General features: G+C 41.4%; 2 protein-coding genes across 2 annotated transcripts; one reads left to right on the forward strand and one right to left on the reverse strand.

The window, feature by feature from the left end:
• The first annotated feature begins 6,816 nt into the window (after nt 1–6,816).
• mepcea (methylphosphate capping enzyme a) lies at nt 6,817–16,509 on the forward strand. The gene is made up of 5 exons (XM_069677900.1): nt 6,817–7,015; nt 8,117–9,972; nt 12,068–12,286; nt 12,409–12,532; nt 12,617–16,509. Exons 2-5 carry the CDS (start codon nt 8,164–8,166, stop codon nt 12,649–12,651), a joined length of 2,187 nt encoding a protein of 728 aa, XP_069534001.1. The 5' UTR covers nt 6,817–7,015; nt 8,117–8,163; the 3' UTR covers nt 12,652–16,509.
• Nucleotides 16,510–21,983: 5,474 nt separating this feature from the next.
• defbl2 (defensin, beta-like 2) lies at nt 21,984–22,919 on the reverse strand. Its single transcript, XM_069675254.1, has 3 exons — nt 22,852–22,919; nt 22,472–22,583; nt 21,984–22,320 (listed from the first exon to the last, which is right to left on the reverse strand). The coding sequence occupies exons 1-3, from the start codon at nt 22,907–22,909 to the stop codon at nt 22,299–22,301; spliced, it is 192 nt and encodes a 63-aa protein (XP_069531355.1). The 5' UTR covers nt 22,910–22,919; the 3' UTR covers nt 21,984–22,298.
• Between the last annotated feature and the right edge of the window lie 757 nt (nt 22,920–23,676).

Raw genomic sequence — 23,676 nt, forward strand, 5'->3', positions numbered from 1 at the left:
CGTACTCTGTTGACTGTGAGACCCGACGCAGAGAATACCTGCTCAGACAGAACTGTGATGTACCAGGAGCAGGGATATTCATTTTGCTCTCCTCTCAGTGCCACGACCACAAAACATGCGCTACCCAAATATATACAGTATGTATATATTTTATGGTCATATTGGTCGTATTAACCGGTAAAAATTCATAACGGTCGGTTAACGGTTAACCGGTTAAAGTGCACATCCTTAGTTAGGATACATCTGAAAAACTGTCTATCAACAGAGGTGTGTCATTCAGTGCAGTCGTGTAAAATCTGAGATAATTTTGTGTGGACATCGGCTCTGATGCTGCTGAGAAGATGCTCAGGGAGACACCTCTGAATTTAAAACAGGTGTGGGGGTGGAATCTGAGCGGCCTCCGGGGATCAGAGAGAGGGGTTTGTGTGGGGGTGTATAAAGGTCAGTTTTTACTCTGTTGTTATACAAGGACTACAGAGGATACACCAGGTCAGTGGTCAGTGGTAATGGAGGCATTAGCACATACAACAAAATGTAGCAAAAACCAACAACTTCTGATGGAATTTTCTTCCTGGAAAATTAAGTTTGCATCGCTTTTTTTCATTGTATCATGTCAGTATGCAACAGTTGCATAAAACACACTTTGCACACTGCCTTCCTTCATGGCAGAGTTTCCATATTCACTTCACCTTGGCTGACACGTCCGTGTTGCTGCACCCTGCTCCAGCTCTGCTCACTTGCCTGTCCTCAATCAAGCCTTGTGTCAATATTAATCAGTGCATGGCGGCCCCGCACAGACGCACCTATCAGCTCTCAGAGGGCAACACGGAACAAAAAAAAGTCCTATCCATGACAACGCTGGTCTGAACAAGCCCCTCCCACTGACAGCTGGCTCATTGTGTGCTGTGCCTCTGAAGCGGCCTTGTTTCCCTTTGCTTGGACAGTTCAATAACTAATCTAGATGCAGCCAGAAGCATGTAAAGCTTTGAAAATGAGGAGGGCAGGCCCGATGGAAAGTCATAATCTGCTTGTCTGCGTTCTGTCGGGTAACTGGGAGGTTGTCAGTTCACATGAGGATTTAAAGGTGGGGCGGAAACAGTGTGCACACCTTGAGTTGGAGTATGGCTGATATTTCCTTATTTGATTTACAGCTAGTCTGTTTGTCCTAAAAGATGATTTTCCTTACCTTTCTTTTCAGTCATTAAACATCTAAGGAACCCTGTTTGATCCAGCCAACAGCTCTGCTAAAAGAGAGCGAGCGAATTTAAGACCTATTTTATACTAATTCTACCATGAATATCTACCAGATTATATGTGCATAAACTTTCAATTCCCGCAGAACAATTTGCTTTGTAATCAATTTAACATCAGTGTTAACGCAGCACATTTGCATTACTCGTCCCAAGATTGCAAGTGACATTTTGATCTGTCGTTTAATTTACCCCCCACAATAAAGACGCAGAGAAAGGGCAACTCTAGTTTTGTCCCCATCCTTTAGTTCATTCATCCATCTGTCACATCTCTGACACCCATTCTGACAGCTCAGTGGGGATGATGCATGTCAATAAAGCTGAACTAAGCTCCAATAACACATTGAGCCCACTCCCTTTAGAGGAAAAACATCACACTTTAGGATCTGTGACTCTGAAAAATATTCAATGCCATTTAATTGTACATAACAGTAGATTTTAGTCTTATTACACACCTGTTTTTATTATTTATGGGCTTTTACAATTTCTTATTTTGTGATGTGCAATTTAATTTAAGTTCATTCGTAATTTTATTTTGTTTGAATCCTTACTGTGTAAAGTCTGTTCATGAATTTGTCCCCCTGTCATTAGATTTAACCAAACTTGGATGAATAATGCATCTCCTTCAGAGCACAACAAATCAGTTGGAAGATCATTTGTAATCAATCACAACTTCTCTGATATAATCTAGTTTTAAAAAAGATCCCTAAAGAGCATGCTGACCTCTAGAGTCGTCCCTCAGCCGACGGTTACTCCCAATGACATCACTGAGCAGCAGAACAAACGGCGGATCCCCCTGATGTTTCTGCACACAGGGCACGCGAGCAGGCCCCCTCCCTCTGTCACATGTAGGCTAATGAACAGCAGGCTCGTGCTCTCGATGGAGGAGCCTTTTGGGCCACAAGAACCACGTCTATCCACCACTTTCTGCTTGGACACACACGAACAATGGGGCACGTCTGGAGAGCTTGGGGCCCAAACTCAGAGGAAGGGCAGATGGTGCCCGGGATCGAGGGCCGCACCCACATTAACATGAGAAAGGAGAGGGACAGAGGCGGGGGAACAGGTACCCTCTCTGCTCTTTTCCTCTCTATAGAGATTAAAGAGGGGTGACTCATTTACCCAACAGAGTCTGAGGCTCTGATTTGGAGCCCAATTAAGAGCATGCTGTCAACTGAACAGCAGAGGATGTCAAACATGAGGATCTTTTATAAAAAGTCTTATTTACAGTTACAAGAGAATTTGTCTCTTTTAAGTGTAAGGGTTCCACTTCATCACTTATTTAGCAAACATAGTGCCATATTTGCTTTCAAGAGTAACTGACTTACTGCAATCTTTTTTTAGTTTAACATATGGGAATATACTGTATATTGTATGTTGTTATAGTGTGGAACTTCTAAGACAGACTGTAACTCAACTTTAGGTTTTCCAGACTGTTCCTGGACTAAATCCTTTCCTCAGTTCAGTTGTCATGCATCCCCCCATAATTTGGATAAAGCTGCTGAGCCAAATATTCCAGCCACAGTATCAATAAAGAAACTGTGTTAAATGTTCTTACAGATTCCATCAGCTTTGCAAAACAAAAGCTTGCCAGATTCCTTGAGGGCTGGCAGTGTTTTCCTTTCTTGCCACTGGAGGCATCTTTTACCTAAAAACACAAACAGTCCTGTTGCCACAGCTGCAGACTCTACAGAGCGGGAGCTTCTCTCTGGGCGGACTGAGGCCGCTCTGTTGTTCTGACTCGTTTATCAAACCAACCACAATGTGAGTGTTTCTCTAGCCATACTATTAAATCCTCTCTTTTTCCCCCCCAAAACATACCAACTTATTGGGTAAGCTGAACTGCAACATTTTAGGTTTCAATTTGCAGATGATAGTAAATTCAGTTTGATTGCCAACAGAGTGTGCTCCAAAAAACTGGTTACAAGAATGAGGCAGAGAGTGAGGGAACTGAAACACGACTAATGTGCATTACAGTAGGTGTTCATGCAGCCTCTGGTGTACAGAATACTGTTTTAATCATATCTTGTCTCCCCCTAGTGGCAACTACGAGGATAGCACGCATCTATAGTACATCCTAAAATCTGACCACCTTCAGCAGAATATCTGTTCCACATTGACTCAGCAATGCATAGAAAAAATGAATGGCGGAGAAGTCCTTGTCCTTGTCCTCCTCTCTTGCTCATGTGCATGTAACTTTTAAAGAAAGTGTAGGCATGCAATTATATATCATGAGCTGAACTGTGTGGCTAAAATGTGTGCAATAGAAGGGAATTTAGAAGACTTATCAGATGTTCTTTTTTAAATCAAATACTTTATACCTCACAAAGTATTTTCTACAGATCATTATATTCTATATTCAGTTGTTTCAATATAAGGTGATAAGCGCTGTTGCTGATATAACTGAACAACAGTTCAACTACTCTCCGACGACAAAACCCTGATGTCATATGTTTGAGACAGAACATTAAGGGTATAAAGTATGGCATGTTGGAGTTGTGTGATGTGTTCCCTTCTAATAAATGTTGTTGAAGTTCAAGCATGAACTTCACGTCACATCAAGATGGAATCATCTTCCCCAATCCATCAGGGGCTGGTTTCACAAAGATGTTTTAGACCAGTCTATAGTATATAGTGTTTTACTGTTACAATTTTTTTCCATTTCAGGTTTTTTGTTGTTGTTGTTTTTGTTGTTGTTGTTGTTGTTACACTCTTTGCTGTATTTTCCAAGTAAAATGCCCTTATAACCTCCAATAGGCAAACATCTTCTGCTGTGGTTAACTGACTTGAGCTGAACTTGAACTCGGTGTGACATTTTTTTGTTTTGAAAAAAGTCTTAATTTCCCCAGAATTCAATGCATCATAGTCCTGCTTAAGATCAAGAACCAACTGCTTTGTGAAACGGATGAATTTAGATGTCTATCTAAAGTTTTTACTATTGTTTATATCTGAGCCATAGTCAAAGTCTATCTTCGTGAAACCGGCCCCAGATCTGCAGAATCTTTGGACGGTTTCAAGAAGTTGCTAGAAAACTAATTTATACAGACAAGCCTTCTTGTAGCTCTCCATCCCTGCCCTGTTTGTTTTCTTTTTGCCTATTCATTTTTTGCCTTGATTAACTTTTGCCTTTTGATTTTGTTTGTATGTATACTTTGTGACCTGGTGTTTTAAAAATTGCTTTATAAATAAAGCTTGAATTACTTACTTATTAAATATCATATGGAAAACTTGTTGCCTGTTTATAAGTGGAGCTTTAACAGTTCTTCATGTAAAACTTCTTTCTGATACTTAACTGACTTAGAAAATGGTCAGCAAAGTGTTTCTCAAAAATTTGCTGCATCGATACAAATACAAAAATTAACTGTAAAGCTAGACTTTGAGATTAAATATATCTTAATTTGATATGAATTCAATGACTAAGTACATCTTAAACTTTTTAATCCTCATTTAGTTTCACCCTAAAATCGTAAAACAATATGACTGGTGTTTTTACAAGAACACACAGTTGAATAAACATAACTCTGCAAAAGCACCTAACTTGAGTGAGATGACAGGTGGGTCAAATAAAAAGTCAGATGGCTATGCTCATTAATGTCCAGGACCTCAAGTCACTGAAACACATCATGCCCGTCGAGTAGCATCACTTCTTTGACAATTTGCCACATTAAGAGGCATCACTCAAGAACCCAGCAAAGAAGAGCTGGAGGGAGAAGTGAGGAGCACATGCCTCCTCAGCATTATGTTTAGTTAGTGTGTTAGTTATGCTTTATTGTTGACAGAGTTTAAGGTTTAAAATTGCTAAAGTCACAAAGGCATGTTCAAAAATGTGTCATTTATTCCTCTTAAGTTACATAATTGACAGACGTTATTAGTATGTCATTAGTCATCTATCTAAGCACATATAAGCCTCTGTCACAAAGGTTGCAATTACAGCAAGTTTAACTGGACCCAGGAGAGACGCCTGTTATCGCTCAATCACCGAATGGAAAGAACACACAGGAGTTAAAGACATTAACCTTCAGGCTTTTTACTGCTTTGTCTTCATTTAGTTTGATAAATACAAACAAATCTATTAAAGGTGCAATTTCTGCTTTTTTCCACTCATGTCAACACCTATTCAAAAATGTTATCATTCTGTTTAAAATCAATGAGGTTTGAAATAAGGTAAATATATAAGTCATCTACAGAAATTATTTGGTCCTGCATTAAGCAAATGGCTGCTTGGCTACAAAGTATATTCAACCTGACGGTTAAACATCTGCCTTTATCAAACCCTGTCATCGACAACAATTCTTTGGTAAATGACTAAGATTATGTGGAGAAGGAAGTGACAAGAGCTGGCCCTGCTACCTCAGCAAACGTTTCTCTTAGTTCACACTGAAAACTGTAATTTCTGGCTAACTCTAGACACTGGTCAGGAAGCAATGACAGGGTGAACACGCTTACCTTGTGGAGTGTGGCCTTGAAGTTGACTGTGAGGGTGTCATCAAAACCCAATCACCATCGACTGGTGTGTGGACTGTGGCCATCTCTGTGATGCAGTGGTGATTTAGTGAGCAACCTTACCATGGGCTTGAAGTTGTGTTTCCATTGAATACCTCCATATCACGTAGGTCACTGCTCCATCTGTGCATGAGAGAAGACAAAAGTGCAAAGACAAAGATGATGAAGATTTAGCCTCCCCTATATAACTGCTACTGCTGCTCAAAATGCAGTATCATAAATAAAATTATAGTCCTTAGTAATTTCTGAACATGGCTTTTGTTTCTGAACACTGTAAATTACAGTGGTTGTGGATTTTCTTGGCAAAATGTTCTTGGTTTTCAACTCGAAAATTTCAAAATATTACATCAGTTGCCTGTATGTAATGAAAATATGTGGCCTATTTGGTAAGGTTTGAGATAGGCTGCAGTGCAATGTGGTAATAAGAAATGTCTACATCATTTATGTCTTGTATTCATTCATATACCCTGTAATGAAAACATGAATGTTATGTTGAACCAATAGATATTTAGAGTAATAGGCCTAACTAATTAATGAACACACTATAGGCCTAAACCAAGAATGGATGATGTTTTTGTGCTGGAACCATTTGTAAATAAACCGATTCATCAATTGTAATTAACTGTCAACAAATTCTGATTTGAATTGCACGATTAACCGTCATATATCGTGTTTCAAAGTGTGAGTATTTGCAGCTTTTTTCTCTGTTTTATATGACTGTAACTTTTGGACTGTTGTTCAGACAGAAACATATTCACTATCTTCTTACCGAACAACCCGACTAAACAATTCATTACATCAAAAACCGATAAATTAATCGAGTACAAAATATTTGGTAGTTGCAGCTTTGGTGATAACCAGCATGGTGAGGCTCATTATAATATACCAGAGAAGGAGTTCTTCTCCTCCCAGTCACAGATCTCCGCCCCAGTCATCTCCGGCTGCTGCTACTGCTGCTCGGAGCCCGGATGCGCCGCCATGCCGACTCTTCCAGCGAATGGAATAATTTATTCACCAACCTGCCTGACACTGGGCTACAGGAGTTGACTGAAGAAGTCGAGGAGACAGTTTCGAGGGTGGAGGAGCTTTTAGCGCGGACAGAGTCGCACGGAATACCCACGCTGTGTTTACGTGTGTGTTTGCGTCGCTTGCCACCGTTGTGTTGATGTAGGGACACTTGTGTGCTAGCTAGGCTAACGTTAGCTCGAGTGTGGAGAGTGCGCGGTGGTGACAGTCCGGCCGGAGGCGGGGAGAGCTGAGAGGTGAGACTGTTACTTTGATGGTGACTACACTGTTGACTGTACGCGAATAGGTGCCCGTCTGGTACGTCGTATTACTTTCATAAATGTGACTCGCGGTTTCAGGGGGGCTCAGGCAGCTGCATATCGAGGTGGGTGCTTGACTGTTTGTCTAATAACGCTGTTTTGACCGGAGCTGAACGTTGAGTCGACGTATGGCCCGCGATACAGCAGCTAGGAGCTAGCCTGCTAACTAGATAACTGTCCAACACAGGGACCCCTAAACTTTTCAGGTCAGTAACCCCTGAGTGTTGACGCTTCAGAGGTCAGATCCCCAATCTGGTAAGGGACTCTTAATCTGAAACGGAGACTTTTGTATTATTTTATATCTGGAAATGGTTTAGGAAAGTAAATGCTTCATCAATGGTACATCCTCCAATGTAAATACAAAGTGTTAACCTGTCACGTGATCTTCAACTGACCCTCCTTTGGGGTAAACCTCGGAGGTCCCTGGCCTAAAGTTTGAGAATCCAACAAGCATAACCGAGTAGTTTTACAGCTCGATAGGGTTGATATGCGAGACTTTACTTTGCTGTTCAGAGTGCAATTATTGGGGATGTAAATCACGTGTTTCATCACGATATTATATCGATTGTGTAGACATCATACAATTATTCCTGATATTACACTGGATAATGATATGATTTTCTTTCAATTAAATACAGTAGGCTTGGATCAAGAAGACTTGAATTTAGTGGGTCCATTTATCACCATTGGTTATATTTATATTAGCTCACAAAAAAATATGATTTGACAATTTTAATACCAAATTCCTTTATATATTTTAATGAAAAACACTTATTTTAAAGAAAGAGAGAAAAATATAAAATATAATAAATATGTATGTGTTGGATGTCTGATTTATGGTCAACCAATACATATTGTATTGATGATTTTGCATTGTGTACATGTATTGATCCTCATTGATGGGTCTTTACGCCAGTTGTGATTGGAGCAATAGGGAGAAATCTTATTTTATGTTGCTATCTTTATTTATTTTTTAAAGATTCACATTATCTTTATCTTACAAAGTTTTTCATTTGACCAATATCTTTTGTTTTTCAGACCTATAAAATTTTCCATGCCTTCATCAGCTCTGCAAACCAAAAGAGATGTCTGTTGATGAGGATACTGTAAAAACGGGCAGTCCACAGGCCAGCTCGACGTCACCTCTGCAGCTGTCAGAATGCACTGGAGGTTACAGTAATATATCTGTAATGGTGGAGGGGACTGCAGCCACCCCTGACTTTGCAGCGGCTTGTCCAGTCCTGGGCACTGCAGCCTCACCAAATCACACCAGCACGACTGACGCGCTCACTCTCTCAGACAACGCTGGACAGAGAGCCAGAGGGAACGAGAATAACTTCAATCGCAGGAACAGCTTTCATCATTCCAAACAACAGCAACAGACAAAGCTAACAAAGCGCCGCAACACAGCCACCTCTAGCTTCAAGCATCCGACATCTGGCAAGAGGAGACGGAGGGCCAACTCTGAGAGTGACTCTGTCCTGCCGAGCAACTTCCTCCTGGGGGGGAACATTTTTGACCCACTGAATCTCAACAGCCTACTGGACGAGGAGGTCAACAAAGCGCTGAACGCAGAGACGCCCAAATCGTCCCCTTTGCCAGCAAAGAGCCGCGACCCGGTGGAGATCCTCATCCCCAGAGACATCACAGATCCACTCAACCTGAACAGTGGGATAGCAGACAGCAGTTTTTTGGTGTCCCCCTTCAAGAGCGGTGGCAGGAAGAGACACCGCAACAGACACCATGGAGGAGGAGGAGGTGGGGGTGGTGGTGGGATTTCAGCCACACAGCTCAACCTCTCAGAATCAGGAAAGAGCGAGTTCAAAGCTGGCACCTCTGCACCGCTTCCAGGTATGTTAGCAGCCTCATGTTCTGCACTAGAAATCTCCAAAGAGTCCAACAGTTTCTCCAGTGTCACAGGGGACTCCCATGAGCACTCAGCTGACAACTCAGGCAGCTGCAAAGAGGAGATAACATCGGTTTCTCTGGAGGATTCCACTTCCTCCGTATCGGGGGGACCAAACCAGCACACAAGCAGACGCAAACGTAGGCGCAACTCTGGCAAAACAGAGCCCCCTGTGACTCATTCTACTCCGATAGGAAAGTCATGGCCTGGAGACAGGAGTTGTGGTACAGGGGGACAGAGAAATTCTCAGTCCTTCCAAACACCAAGGTGTGGTGGTCCCAAAACGGGGCCAGGAGGTCGCCCACACCAGCAGCAACACAACCAGGGAAATCAGCAGCATCAGAAGAAGAAGTTCCAGTATGGGAACTACAACAAGTATTATGGTTACCGCAACCCAGGCGCAAGCGAGGACCCACGGGTACGCGTCCTCCGTCCAGAATGGTTTGAAGGCAAAGACGTTCTGGATTTGGGGTGCAACTCAGGCCACCTTACTCTCTATATTGCCAAAATGCTAAGACCTGCCCGCATATTGGGTCTGGATATTGACAGTGGTCTGGTACATGCAGCCCGGAAGAACATCAGACATTATCTGTCTGAACTGCAGACCCAAGAGGCCAGGCGAGCAGTGCAGGGCACCAAGCAGGAGGAGAGGAATGGAAATGAGAGCTACACAGGAACAGACAAGAAGCACAATGAAGCCGAGAGGGGGGATGAAAACGGGAGAGCAGTGAAAGGAGAAAGTGGCCCTGCAGAGGCTGCAAATGACAATGACTTCTGTCACACAGATGAGGCAGAGACCCAGAGGCAGGACAGCAAAACAGAGGAAATGGAGCAAGGAGATTGTGATTCACCTCCCGCTGATCATTCTCTGAGCTGCTCTTTTCCCGTTTCCCTGCGGATCTCCAGGGGGCCCATCGCTGCACCTCCACTAACGGAATCATCCTCCACACGGCCCGGGGAGTTCCCCTCAAATGTGTCCTTTGTCAAGGTAAGACAGCATCCTCTGTTTGGTCGCAGTATGGATGAGATCACTCTGTTATTGCATTATGGAGGACGAGATTAAATCAGTATTTCACAACGTGGAACCTCCTGTGTTGTCTAGATCTTATATATTCATTAAGACAGCGTCATGTGAAGAAACTGGCCCTTATCCATTGTGAAACATTCTAACTACAAACTGGTACTAGGACAGAGGCTGCATGTTCGGGGAAACACACTGAGGTCTGACTGACTTCAAAAGAGGACTTGATATAAATTGTGCGCCCACTTATTCTCCCTGGAACCTCATTCGATAATTGTCTTGGCTCTAAATTAGGGATTTTCACAGAACAGTCATTTTCTGACATAGTGTTCAGGTTGCTCCTTCAAGCTTATCTGGAAGTTAAGAATGATGATGAATAGAAACTTTGAATCACACTTTTGCGTATATCAGAAAGGGTCGCCTAATCTCAAAGAATTTGCCAGATGAACCTCGCAGTGTGTGTTTAATTTTTTGCTTAAAGATATTCCTGATCCACTGTGTATGAGATCTTTAAGTTTCACTAGGATCAGACTGCAAGCAAGCAGCGTTCAGGAAGCCAAGAAGTCACGCTCGGCCTTGTTCTGAGTATACACATCAGAGGGTACTCCAATAACGGCTATAATAGGACAGGGGGCTATTGTTACTTCAGGGACCTCTGAAAGAAACACAGAAGTCCAATAAAGTGACAGCTTAGGGAAGTTACAAAATAAGAATATGGGGGCATTTTAAACACAAAGTTAACTTTGTAATCTGGTTTTAAAATAATTAATTCCATATTTATCTGTCCGAGTCTTCCAGATTTCTTTATAAAAAGTCTTCTGCTTTAACAACATAGTCGATCTTTAGAACCATGTGTTTATGATTGGAAAGAATTGTGTGCATATGATTGAATTATTGTTTTATTGTTTAACAAAAGCTACCCTGGTCCCACCCTCTTATGAGTTGTGAAAATCTATAAAGTAATCATGTTGGCCAGCTTATTTTATGGTTCCTCTCATAAGGAAGCTTCTGCACCAGTGTAATCTTGTGAGTGATTATCTTCTGTTGTTCAAACTGTGATTGTCGAGGGGATTTCCACTTGTTTTCCACATTAATGTCTTTGTGTTGGATGCCAGTCAGAGGCTCGCTATTCTCTGAAGCTGCATGCGAGTTTTGAAACTGAAAGCTGGAAGAAGCAAAGAGGAGGCGGTTTGTCCTTTTCGCCAGACTGATGTTGTGTATGGAAGCATTTCTAATGGCATCAGTGCCACCCGAGGGCTAGGACATGCCAAATATTACAACGGGACTTTCATGAAGAGATTTTTTTTCTTAATTTTCTACCAAGACCTCGGGCTTTACAAGCTTTGTGTGGGCAGCTGCATGAATTGGTTGGATGCAGAAACCAAAGTGTTTCTGAATGAAATCGATAACCGCCTCCTCCCTGCTATGAGCATTAGAGCTAATGGCAGAGCAGCGCGGAGCTTATCCTGTAAATGAGTGAAAAGCCTCAAGACGAGCGCCTGAGCCCCCTCAGCCTGCACAATACAAGATGGATTTAAGGGGGAAATGTCAGGCTGCCTTTAATTTGTTTGACAAATGTAGCCTGGAATCAAGTTAGGGTGGGGATATTTGTTGGGGAGCATATTTTTTAACTGCTTACTTAATACATTTTCATCAAAAAAGTCAGAAATGAAGAGGAAAATAATTCTCGCTTTTTTTTGTGATAGACCAAATCTCTACTCCGTTCAAATCTATATCTATATCTATATATATCTATAATGTATGTCAGTCCAGGCTTGGTTCTCCCTACTATACATACCTTGCAGTTATAATAAAAAATGTATTTTTCTGTAATATGTGGAATTGGCATAGTGGCACAGTGTTAGCATTTAACACCCTAAAGCTAACACTAGGGGTTCTCATTCTAACTTGAAACTTACCTGCTATACAAGTCATGATTTGTAGATCAATCTGTCAATCTTATCTGCACATCACTGAACTCTGCTGTAAAACAGACCAAAAACCAAAGCAAATACTTTTATTTGAACACAATTTTTCTTACCGCACCCCCCCTCTCCTTTAGGCCAATTACGTTCTGGAAAGCGATCATCTCCTTTTGACTCAGCGGCCGGAGTACGACGTTATCCTGTGCCTGAGCGTCAGCAAGTGGGTTCACCTGAACTGGGGAGACAGCGGCCTCAAGCGGCTCTTCAAGAGGGTCTACAGACATCTCCGTCCTGGAGGCCTGTTCATCCTGGAGCCACAGCCCTGGGAGTCGTATGTGAGGAGGAAGAAGCTGACGGTAAGACAGCGATGTAACAGGAGCGTAGTGGTGCAAACATGCCAGGTGCTAGCATAGTGGTTTTAAAGCTTGGTTTTATAGGTGAAATATAACCAATGTCTGTTTCCCCTCTCGCTTGACAGGATAATATTAACAAAAACTATCACGGCATCCGCCTCAAGCCTGAGCAGTTTCCATCATACCTTACAGCTGAAGTGGGCTTCACCAGTTTTGAGTACCTCGGGGCCCCCAAGTGTTCAATAAGAGGTAATTCACTTATTTGTCAGAACAGATTTTTGCATTTCATATTACTCTGCAGCTTGATCAACTTATCTTTTTTTATCACAACAGGTTTTCAGAGGCCAATCTACTTGTTTCACAAATGACCGCTCCTGCCTTGAAGATCATTGAATGTGAGTAGCCTGAACCAACACCAGACACACAAGCCAGCCAGCTGCCCTGGACTGCAAGGAAACATCAGACTCCGTGAGAGTTACTCCAGCTACTCAGACGCTGAAGGTGAAATTCAGACACAGGAACGGGACCAAAAGTGGAATTAATTTTGTAAAGATGAGCTGAATCCTCGCTGACTACAAACTCTTAAGCAGAACGATGAAGTGAACTCAGACGGGACTCCATAACCTGGAGCCAAACATCCCAGTCTGACCGGACTGTGGAAGAGGGGCTCATCTGATCTATCATCTCCTTGGACTATCCTAGTACTAGTGACGCGCCAGTTTGATGCACGGCCATAACACGTGTTTGAATATCTTTGACTTCATATCTTTGTTCTGTGGCACCATATCACCAAACATAATGCATATTAGGGTTGGGAGATAGGACAGACTTTTCCAATTGACCTCCACAGTAGCTCCATGTGACCTTCATTTGGATACATCTGCAAAGCTGCGTTAAACCAGTGGATTACAAAGCCATTATCAGATCACACTAACATGATTAAAAAGCCACACAGGAGTGCAGGTAATGTTTTATGGAGTGGGTGAAGCTCCATGTTGCTGGCTCCACTGCAACTTTTGGTGGCAAAGAAATTGAGTTCTAATTGTTGAATATTTTCATCATGGTTGAAGCCTTGAAACCTGTTGCGGCGGACAAATACAGGCTCATATTTGGTGAATTTAAAACAGCCAAATAAATTTCATCAGCCATAGTTTTTATTGCTAACAGCTGCTGTTTTTGTCCCGTCTCCCAACCCTGATGTTTAGTCAATATTTTGCAAAATAGGCCAAAGAGCTGAATGAACTAACATCTCTTACAGAGCTGGGAAAATTTAGAAGCTTACATTTTGAATTGGACAGAATGAAAAGCTGTTAAAGTGCTCAAACTATAGACTCTATGAAGTGATGAAGAAAATGATGCACAATGACAGAGTTGCAGTCAAAACGGCCAAAACAACAAATATCCAGTGGTTTTCAAGTGTTGCCTCTTTTCTAGTACCTTAAAATCTTTCATTATGAATGATGATGCGGTCATCAAATATTCAGTTCTGTCCTTATAACAAAGAGACGGTACTAAGTTTTAGCACACCTACTACCACTGTGACGAGTACTTTTTATTGGAACTCAACATTACATCAGTCAAACAATTGAATCCCCCGGTGCGGGTTGAAACATCACATTTTTAAATCGAGCTTTGGCCATTTTGAATGTAAACTATAACCTGTCAGGCCTTGAGTTTAAGCCATTTACGAAGCAACATCACCTAATGAGTTCCTCTCTAAGCCTTTGATGCTCCATCCTAATGGTAGGGGGCACATTTGAGCTGTGGTGACACCCAGGTGTTGGTTCAGCTCTAAATATTTCAGCACAGAGACCACAAGGACTATTATTCAAGGTAGATCTTTAGCATGCAGTTATTTTTATTCTAATGACAGTTAAGCCATAGCCCTACCTAATAGGTAGTTTACACTGTCCTTCATGAGAGTCTAATTGAGCATAACATTTAAGACAGAGGGCCTATTATCGCAGCCTTCAGTGTTGTGTAAATCCCAACCATCTAAGCTGATCATCTCCCGTGGACAGGCAATTAATTCAGTCAGCTTCATTATCATTTGCTAGCTCCTCAATTAGACTAAACTTCTGCAAGACTGAACAAAAGAAATTGTCACTAAAATAAAAAAGAAAGTAACCACACAACTCTTTATCAAATTTAATTACTGACATGCTGTTTGTATGTAAGCGCTGCCATAATAAAAGCAAAACTTTTGGAAGATATGCCATCATCATCTCAGTCTTTAGCTGATTGAGGACGTTTATGAGTTACAGGCACTCGGTCTTTGTGATTGTATCTTTATTGGTGTGCACTGACACCGCTCATCTACATTTCATTCTAATTGGCTGAGACAGAAAATCTTCCCTTTTTTCTGACTGGTTCAGTGACATCATTTAGCAAACTAGGTTAAGATATGACAAGGAAGATGACTGATATTGTGTTTCTATTTTAGTAAATGATCAATGTAAATAAGTTTGCAAATTTTCTTTTACTGTTGTCGATATTAAGTTCATAACTGCTTTTGTCATTTTTCCAGTGGATTTTTTTCGTCTTGTTTTCAAATGTTTGTTGCCAAGTTGTGATTAAGTCACAGGTCAGATTTTTTGTCCTAAAACGGGCCGCTAATCCAGCTCTGTAACAAGAAATGAATATGTACATTTCAAATCTCTGATGTGTTTGTTTGTTCTGTCCTGGCAGGCACATGGATTGTTAGATTGGCTCTTTATTTTTTTATAAACTGTTTGAAAGGAGTGTTGTTGTCAAGGCACTCTCATTTCACTTCCTTCAATATGTCACAGACATTTTAAAATTGGAAATAGAAACATTTTAAAATACTTTTTTCCATCAAACTTTTTTATAACAAGTTATGGAACACCGATTAACCGACAAAATTAAGCATCAGGTTACGATTTTAATTGCGAGTCTCACAAACCACACTTCTCTCCTAAGCTAAGACAATCTGATTCTCAGGCTTCATGGGCAAGTACAGTACAAGGGCATTTTGCTTTGCATTATTTTCAGATGTTTTCCTGCTTGCAGGTTACGTAATGACAAATTTATTTAAGAAACAAAATGTTTAAAACTAATTTGTACTTTGCCACCGATGTTAAAGATGCACCTTACTGTCTCTGGCGATATCTTTTAACTCAACAGGCCATGTATCCAAGCTGAAGTATTTCTTTACTTTGCTGGAGATGTGAAATTGCATGTTGTCATATACAGTGCTGTATAAACCTATTGTACTTTCCTTGGGGATTTGCATTAAGTTGTGCAAAGTGTAATATCCATATTTATCACATTGAATGACCTGAGAGATAGGGAGTAAGAGGAATGTCAGAAATATTACAATTTCCAAATTATGAAATGTATTTTGTAGTAGTATAAAATACAATTTTGTGCAATATTTGCTCTTCAAAATTGTAATAATGCCCCTTTTCTCAAAAAATTATCTGATTAAAAATAAATTTTAAAAGTAGGATTGTAAAAAGTTTTTTACAAAAGCTGAGTGTAGCTTGAAATGTGAAAGCTTTCGGGTCATGTTTTTTTTACGTTGCAAAGAAAAAAAAATACAACTTAAATGGCAGTGAAAGCACACCCCATTTTACATTTTTGAATTTTGCATCATCAATGTTTAATCCATTTTGAGATGTAGGTACGGGGAATTTTAGCATTTGGTTTTCTGGGGTTTGGCCGGCGTTTGCTGTTCTAATTTATCAGATGCAGATAATGTTGTAATCCTGCTTTGTGCCGCAATCCTCTAAGTACCACACAAAATAAGTTTCACATTCAAATCAGTACTTACATGTTCTAAATTTCCATCAATATTTACAGTAAAATGAAGCCGGAACCCTATTATAATATCAGAGAAACTACGGTACGGTATCACAGCAACCAGTTTTAGTTGTTTCTATTTTTTAAGTTTTTCAAAGATGAAAGTACAGTACTTAAAATTGTTCTAAAACTGTAGTGAAATAGCTTAAACTGAATGAAATACATTTCCTTGTGGCACAACAAATGCACAAACTCAAGGACTGTATGATCAGCTCTTCCTGTTGAATTTGCACTGATATGACTAGAGGGAATCAAACTAGTTTTAGTACTTCTTTTACAGATAAAGTTCTTGTTTTACATGTACCTTAACTTTTTAGAACCGGTTTCTGGAAAAAACTTGGCATAAAAATACACCCTCTGTTAGGGAACCTTTTAATTTTCATGCCTCTGAACAACAAAATATATCTGAATGTTTCTCAGTGTTTATCATTTTCATTGATTAAAAATGGTTCCCGATGTGGTGATTCGGTATTTGCTTATACTGCACCTTGTAAGGTTATTTAACTGAAATTAAATTTTTGGTTGGAGGTAGGTAAAGCCTATTGTAGTTCATAATATTGTACAGGTATAATGACAATCAATAAGTACTGATTGATTTTCCTTTTCTTTTTTTTTTAACTTATTTGCTGTTGTTCTGGTTGAATATTGATTGATTAATTTAAAATGATTTTTTTAGCCAAGGAAACATAGAAATATTCATTCACAAAACATATTCACATGGAGTCAGACCTTTATCTGTGATATTCCATATTGACTTTAGGGGCATACAGTTTCAACCTTAAACTTTCTCTTCAAATCTCCTCAAACCAACAGCAAGTAGTGTTGGTGCCTTAAGGTGACTGCACACTGCCCAGACAATGCCAAACGCACCCAACATTCTAAAGTTGGCAGTTGCTGGTTGCAGTCTTTAGAATGTACCGGAAACCAACTGCCAGCTCCACACTGCCCAGACACGAGCTGACAGGACAGACTTTTGTTGCCTACTTTTTCTTATTTAAGTTTTTGCTTTATTTTACATGGACGAAGGTTGTGCGTACTGATGTTCCGCACGCAAGTATAGGCTAGTTCTCAAGGGAACACTCTCGGTATGTTGCAGTTTGTTGGGAAAAAGCGCACATTGGTCCGACTTTCCACGACTCCACTTAACCCAACTGTATGTCAAACTCGAACAAGTCCATCCGACAAACACAGACTGTCGGTGCACACTGACCGGACAGTTGGTGTTGGTTGGAGTTGGTTGGCGTTTGTCTGGGCAGTGTTAACCTAAGCAAAATGTGACCATTTCTACATGTCGATAACGCACTTGGTCCGGTTTAAGCAGCAACACTTCAGGGTTAAGTTTAGGTATCAAAACTACTTTATTAGGACTAGAAAATATCATGGTTTGGTTTTAAATATCAAGTCAACGATAATATACAGAAACAAACAGTGCTATTCAGGTTGAATGTCCTGTGCTTGACCTACTGGCTCTCCTAGCCCCTTTAGGTGGTGGGGCAACGATAAGAACATCTCCCTACCACTCCCTTTAGTTGACCCTAAGATCCTTAGCTGTCCCGCTTTGTATCCTTCCAAGCCAAAGCCTTGCTCTGCCTCCTCAGCCAGTTTCTTGTGTGTCTTCTTCTACTTAGATCCAGTAACTCTGAGAGATTTCAAGAAATGTTGTGTGCACTTTCCATAAAGTCTCAGCCACAGACTTTCATGGGGTAGGTAGATGCCTTCCACCTACCTCTGTGCATGATGCAGACAGTTCACTGTAGTTCTACATCCTTTCATAGGCTGCGTTCCTCCTATAAGACATTGAGTTTAGTGCTGATCACCATCCTGGCAGAGGTAGATCACTACAAATATTGTATTAATCTCTAGTGGAAACCTCAACAGTTGGTCCAGTTCAACCCTCATCTTGCACACACGTCCAGATGGCAGGACACACCACCCCTTTTGGCTGTTGTTCTGCGCCTCAGCTTCTTGCATGGTGAAGTGTATCCTCAGTTGAGTAAATGACTGGCTAATCTTATTAATTTTGAGTCTACATGCCTCCAACTGCCTATGCCAGCTTAAGCAGAACCTGGTCGTGGTGTTATCTGTATGTGTCAGACCTGATTTACAGGCTGTTAAAATGTGCTACAAGCTGGGATTCATGGAATCACAGAGTAGGTAGTTCACTTTTGAGCCATACCAGAGATGTACGCTTCTGGGACTTGGGAGTGTGTCCCATATGGACCTTATTATGAAGCTCATCCTCACTTGGAGGATCTTCCACATGTCGGCCCCTCATTATGGCCCTGTTGGTGACTGCTTTCCAGTTTGTCCACCTCCCCTGTTACAGTTGGCTTACGGCTGTGATCTTGTAAGTCTCATCCTCTTTTCTGGTTACTTCTGAGACTTCCAACTCTTTTCTTTCCTTTTTAGACCACATCTTGGGAGCTGTCCCTACACAAGCCTGGCCCTGCCTGGCTACAACCACTCAACTATCTCCTGGTGCTTCAGCTGGCTGACAGCCTGGTCGATCCTTCAGACCCCAAACCTTCCCCTGCCAGTAGCCCAGGTTGATCAATTTTAGTGGTAGGTTTAGAGTATTTTTTCCAAGCAGGGCGGCATTTGGCAGGCACAGTGGAAGACCTTGTCATTTGCAGATGTAATATTGGCTTCTGAGTCCATCCTCAGTACTGATTTTGCAGCAAATCAATTGACAAGATGGACTGGTAGCACCAGACATGAATTGGTGACTTAGGTCTGTCTTCAGGCCTTCAGAGAGCTGCCTCATGCAAATGGCATAGGTTTGTTTTAGAGATCAGCAGTGTAAACATTTCCAAGACTTTCGCTGCCTGCTCTACCGGCAGGATCATCTCCCCATTGACACTGAAGGAGATGGGGTTATTCCTGGCTCCTTTCTGGATTGATAGGCTCGGAGACGTGGCTGGTTTGATTTCCATCCTAGCAGAGATGAGGAGCTCCCCCAGTCTTTTCCATAGCCTGTTTTTTTTGTATTGCATTGGCATTGGCATTGTCCATGTAGCTTCCTTTAACTGGTAGCTGCTGACTTTACTGGGATTTCACTCCTCAGACCATCTGTCTTCACCTGATCAAGATAATCTTGAAGGCTGCTGTCAATAGGATTGGAAAGATGATATAACCCATTGCTATGCCTTTTTTGAGCTGCCGGGAACCAGTTGTGGCTTCTTGACTTATGTAGCAGACATAGAAGTATCTGAAGTAGGTAGATACCAAGTACCAAAACGTTGATGGCAAATGTGATGAGCTGGTGTAGAGCAGATCCAGAGGCATTTGCAATGGCAACTGGGTAACTCCTCTAAATTATTGATGTTATGGGAATATTCGCCTTTGGAATAAAGTTGGTTAAGGCTCTACAAGTTGTTGTCAGACAGAGGGATGTTCTTGTTGCTGTCGCTGAGTTGGTCTTTGATGCGGTTCTCCAACTCCTGCACAGTGGTCACAACTGACTTCTCCAGTAGATCTGGGTGGTTACGGAAGTAGTTTGCTCATGCAATATCTTTCCTTCCTACCTTACGCTTGTAAAGTTGCTCTGCTCCCCTAAGGATTGCAATTCTTGATTTTAGCCAGCCCCTGAGAGCCCCCAGACTTCCTTCTCCTGCTCTTCAGCTTTACGCCTTGCTTTCCAGAGAAATCTTCTTTCCTTCAACAACCGCTGGATTTATTTCTCTCACCTTCTGTTCTGCCTGGGGTTGTTCTTCTTCCAGGGCATTTCTCCAAACATCTCCTTCCCTTTTTCGTAGATGATGTTGCCAAAGAGGTTGTGTTTAGTGGCTGTGCTGCCTGCCTGGGAATTCTGGAGAATTGGGTGTATGCTCAACTCAAAGCATCTCCATGGTTCCTTGTTTCTGGCTTGGGCCACCTGACTTTGGCCTGGTTTCTCATTGGTGTTCCCTCTCTTGAGGGTTCACTGCTTGCAGGCTCCATGTGCTGCTGCTGTTGGTGGTCCACTTCCTGCCAAGAAAGCTGGAGGGGGTCCTTTCTTTCTCCATCTGCAAAAGTGGGCTCAGCAGCGCTGTGGTCCTCAACCTGCTCTGAGCTCTACCTGTCTCACCTGCTGATGCATCACAAGACTGCAACTGGTTTCTCGCCCGGCAGTTTGCTCTCCCTTGGTTGATTCATGGACCCTGATAGGTTGTTATTGGACTTCCACAGTCGCACTTCCTAAGGATCTTTTGCTTGTCAGTCATTTCCATTCCAGTCAGTTCTTTGACTGTCCTGGTTGGTCCATCTTTTTTCCCATCACCAGGATGTTTTCTCGATATTGTGCTTGTAGTTAGTTTGGTGTTTCCGTATGGAAAGAGTAACTAGCCTTGTTCACCCCAGATACAGACTTTCCTGCTGTCTGTAAGTCTTCCCTGACAGCCAACCAGTCTTTCCTGGATACCATTGCTTTGCTTACGGTAGTCACTGGGGTCCCAGATGAACTAAGATGGCAGTACAGGTATTTCCACCTGGGACCTTGGTGTCTGTTGCACCTTTGTTATCTGTTGCAGCTTCGCTGATGCCAAGGCGATCCGTTTAATCCCAGAACACAAAAATCTGGACAGTACAAGTACATACAAAAAAAAAAAAGCAATTTGATTTTGCCTCTGAGGAAAACAAAAGCTAAACTAACTACTAAAGATCATCTTGATTAAAGAAATCAATTTCATTTAGGTTCAATGTATTATGTATCATTCTACCAAAAACATGTTCACAGTTATGTTACAGTAAAGACACAATTGAAATAAGATAAGTCACTCAGACTTGAGGACTTGCAAAAGACCAACTATAACCGGATCCCATATTGATTTGGCTCTTACTTGGGCTCTGAGGTTAAAGGTCATAGTTTCAGAGTATTTCCATGTGATTTAGTTGTTTTTAACTCGTGAAAACACTCAACATCTTCAAACCCTAATATATTTTCAGTAGAACTAGCATACATGTTAGAAATCCATCCATCCTGTTATAAATTTCTCTTTTAAGCTGTTGCTGTCAGCTTTGTGAAGACAGACAGCCCCATGTAAACAGGTTTGTGGGGAGGTTACCCCTTTGTAGTTGGGTCACGCTGCGCTGTCTGAATAGTACAAAGATTCAACCCAGATGACAATGCAGAGCACAATGCAGGGGCTCGTGTTTACAAATAGCATCCATGCCTTTAACACCTACTAGCCTGGGTTGGTCATCAACCATCTTCAGGTCATGGCTCACTGGTACAACATTCAGTAATCACATGGACAATTTAGTGTTTGAATCACAAAGTAAGTTTGCTATTCAATGTCAGTATTTGATAATTATTTATGACTTTGTCCTGTAATGGTGTTTGCTCAAACTGAGGTGTATATTTGTGTTCAGCTAATGCTAATGTTGCATCCTATGAAAAATAATAAAACCACAAAGCAAGTTCCCCAACAAAGACATTTGACCTTACAGTCAGAGATAGGCAGACAATATGACAATGAATTTGCTTTGCAATCGTGACTGCTGGGATGTGACGCGTCTGTCTGTTCCAGACAGTGTTGTCCAGACAGACAGACAGAATGGCGAGATGACATAAACACGGACAAGAGGCATAACACTTCATTCACAAAAGCTCTATTCCATCACAGCTATTTGGGTTAGTCACTTGACCATCATTGTCTCCTGTTAGTACAGCACTGAGCGAAAGCATGCCACAATCAACTCAAACTGCTTTCTATGCTGATATTTCCATAAGGTCAGGCTGTGTGTAGAAGTGTTAACACTGTGTTTGAGATCTTTTTCAGATTACACATTATATTTGTGATTGCATGAAGCTGATTGGGATGATTATCCTGATTGAACAGCAACAAACCAAACAATAGTACATTTGTTTTAATGCATTTATTGGCAACACTGCATTACAGGGACTAGAGCTAACTGTTCACAATGGATTTGCTGTTAAATGTGAGATAGAGGATTGATTACACAAAGTTTCAAGCAACAATATCAGAACCACGAGAAACAGGGTGCAGCTGCAGACATAAAAGCTGCTGATAGAAGAAGTTCACTTCAAAAGCACTCATTGTCAGATCCAGCAGCATCTCCAAGAGGGTTGAATGAGAGTAAAGCCATCAAAATGGTTTATCCAGAAGAATGCTGCATCAGTTACCAGGATCCTGTACTGAAGGTGTCAGCCCACATGCCGTGACATCCTGCAGGCACCATAGGAAGGCAGGTGCTAAGAACGCGTAGCACAGCACCTGAAAATGAGCACAATGCAACTTCAGATAGTCTTACAATATTATCTTCTTCAGAATACATGCTCAATAATTGTTGTCTTTGTGGTTAACATTTAACAACAAATACCACAAAATTATGCAAAAGCCTAAGTTTTGATGTTTGCAGACCTACCTGTATCTTCTAGGGCACCCGTGATGACCAACAATGTACTCCTGAGCATAGCAGAACCGTCTGCAGAGTCCTCTATACCCACAAGTCCAGTACTGCATTTCTGGATCATTGCCTGTAGATAATAATAAAAGAATCAGACATAAGTATGTCAAAATAAATTTAATTTGTTGACCTTTTTATAAAGTATATTCACAGTAAATCATTTCATCTTAAAAAGAACAATGTCAAATTCTGATTTCATAGTTGTTATTGTTTAAGTTATCTGAGCCACACAAACAGGCACAGCTTGAGTGCAGTATATTTTGAGCATTTGCCAAATCATGATTTGCCTGATTTGATCTCACACGATAAGTAAATGTGTGTATCCATTATTTGCTTACCCTCCCCGACTGCGAGCATCAGGAGAAGCACAAGGAGAACCAAGCTCAGTCCCTTCATGTTTGTGTACCAATAAGCTTTCAGACACTGTTGTGGACAGGCTGATGCTGCATTTATACAGCATTTCCACCATGGGGGAGGAGTCCGTCGTGCTCTGTCCAAATCACAATAACAAAGTATGGCTGAATGATGGCAGCCTGAGAGCTGAAGGTCAGAGCTATCAGCTTTCAGCTTGGTCAACAGCTGCAGCTTCTTGAGAATTGCCAAATATTTGGGGGAATTTTACAAAGAATCACACTGTTATTGTCTGTGTTCAATTAGCAAAGCAATACTTTATTAACAATAAACCTGCTCTAGAGATATAGCAAAAGGTCTACACAGTAAACCAACACAGGAATCTAAATAATAAAGGGACAGGTTTACTTACATACACCCCTATGGTTGGACACAGACGTAAACATAGACCACAAAAGGACTCCTTCAAAACAAAAAACCCCTTCAAAAGTGTTAAAGAACAGATGAAGTACTAACTTCTCTGTTTGTTTTAAATACAGTACGCAGTATAATTCTATCTGTCCTGCTGTGTTTTCAGGGCTGCCCTGTGTTCTATCACTGCACTGCCAACATCTGAATATGGCAGTAGTTCATGTGTTATTGCTGATGCTGTGAAACTACAATCAAACGGCACAAAACATGCTGCTCCTGTGACACAGATGGGGGATTGTTAACCAAACAATAACAACACAGGGCAGGGACACATATACTTGTATAGCATGCCCCCTAGTGCTTATAGAGAGATGTTTGCTTTGTTCTCTTACATACAGAAA

Source organism: Semicossyphus pulcher, unplaced genomic scaffold (assembly GCF_022749685.1).
Source record: "Semicossyphus pulcher isolate SPU_LCO1_2020_fin unplaced genomic scaffold, fSemPul1.0.p SCAF_10, whole genome shotgun sequence".
NCBI classification, from domain to species: Eukaryota; Metazoa; Chordata; class Actinopteri; order Labriformes; family Labridae; genus Semicossyphus; species Semicossyphus pulcher.

Coding starts and splice junctions, on each gene's coding strand:
- defbl2 (XM_069675254.1), bottom strand. CDS start 22,909: ATGAAGGGACTGAGCTTGGTTCTCCTTGTGCTTCTCCTGATGCTCGCA. Junction 22,584..22,851: donor GATGCTCGCAGTCGGGGAGG/GTAAGCAAATAA, acceptor TATTATCTACAG/GCAATGATCCAGAAATGCAG. Junction 22,321..22,471: donor GGGTGCCCTAGAAGATACAG/GTAGGTCTGCAA, acceptor GCTCATTTTCAG/GTGCTGTGCTACGCGTTCTT.
- mepcea (XM_069677900.1), top strand. CDS start 8,164: ATGTCTGTTGATGAGGATACTGTAAAAACGGGCAGTCCACAGGCCAGC. Junction 9,973..12,067: donor CAAATGTGTCCTTTGTCAAG/GTAAGACAGCAT, acceptor CCTCTCCTTTAG/GCCAATTACGTTCTGGAAAG. Junction 12,533..12,616: donor CCCCAAGTGTTCAATAAGAG/GTAATTCACTTA, acceptor TTATCACAACAG/GTTTTCAGAGGCCAATCTAC.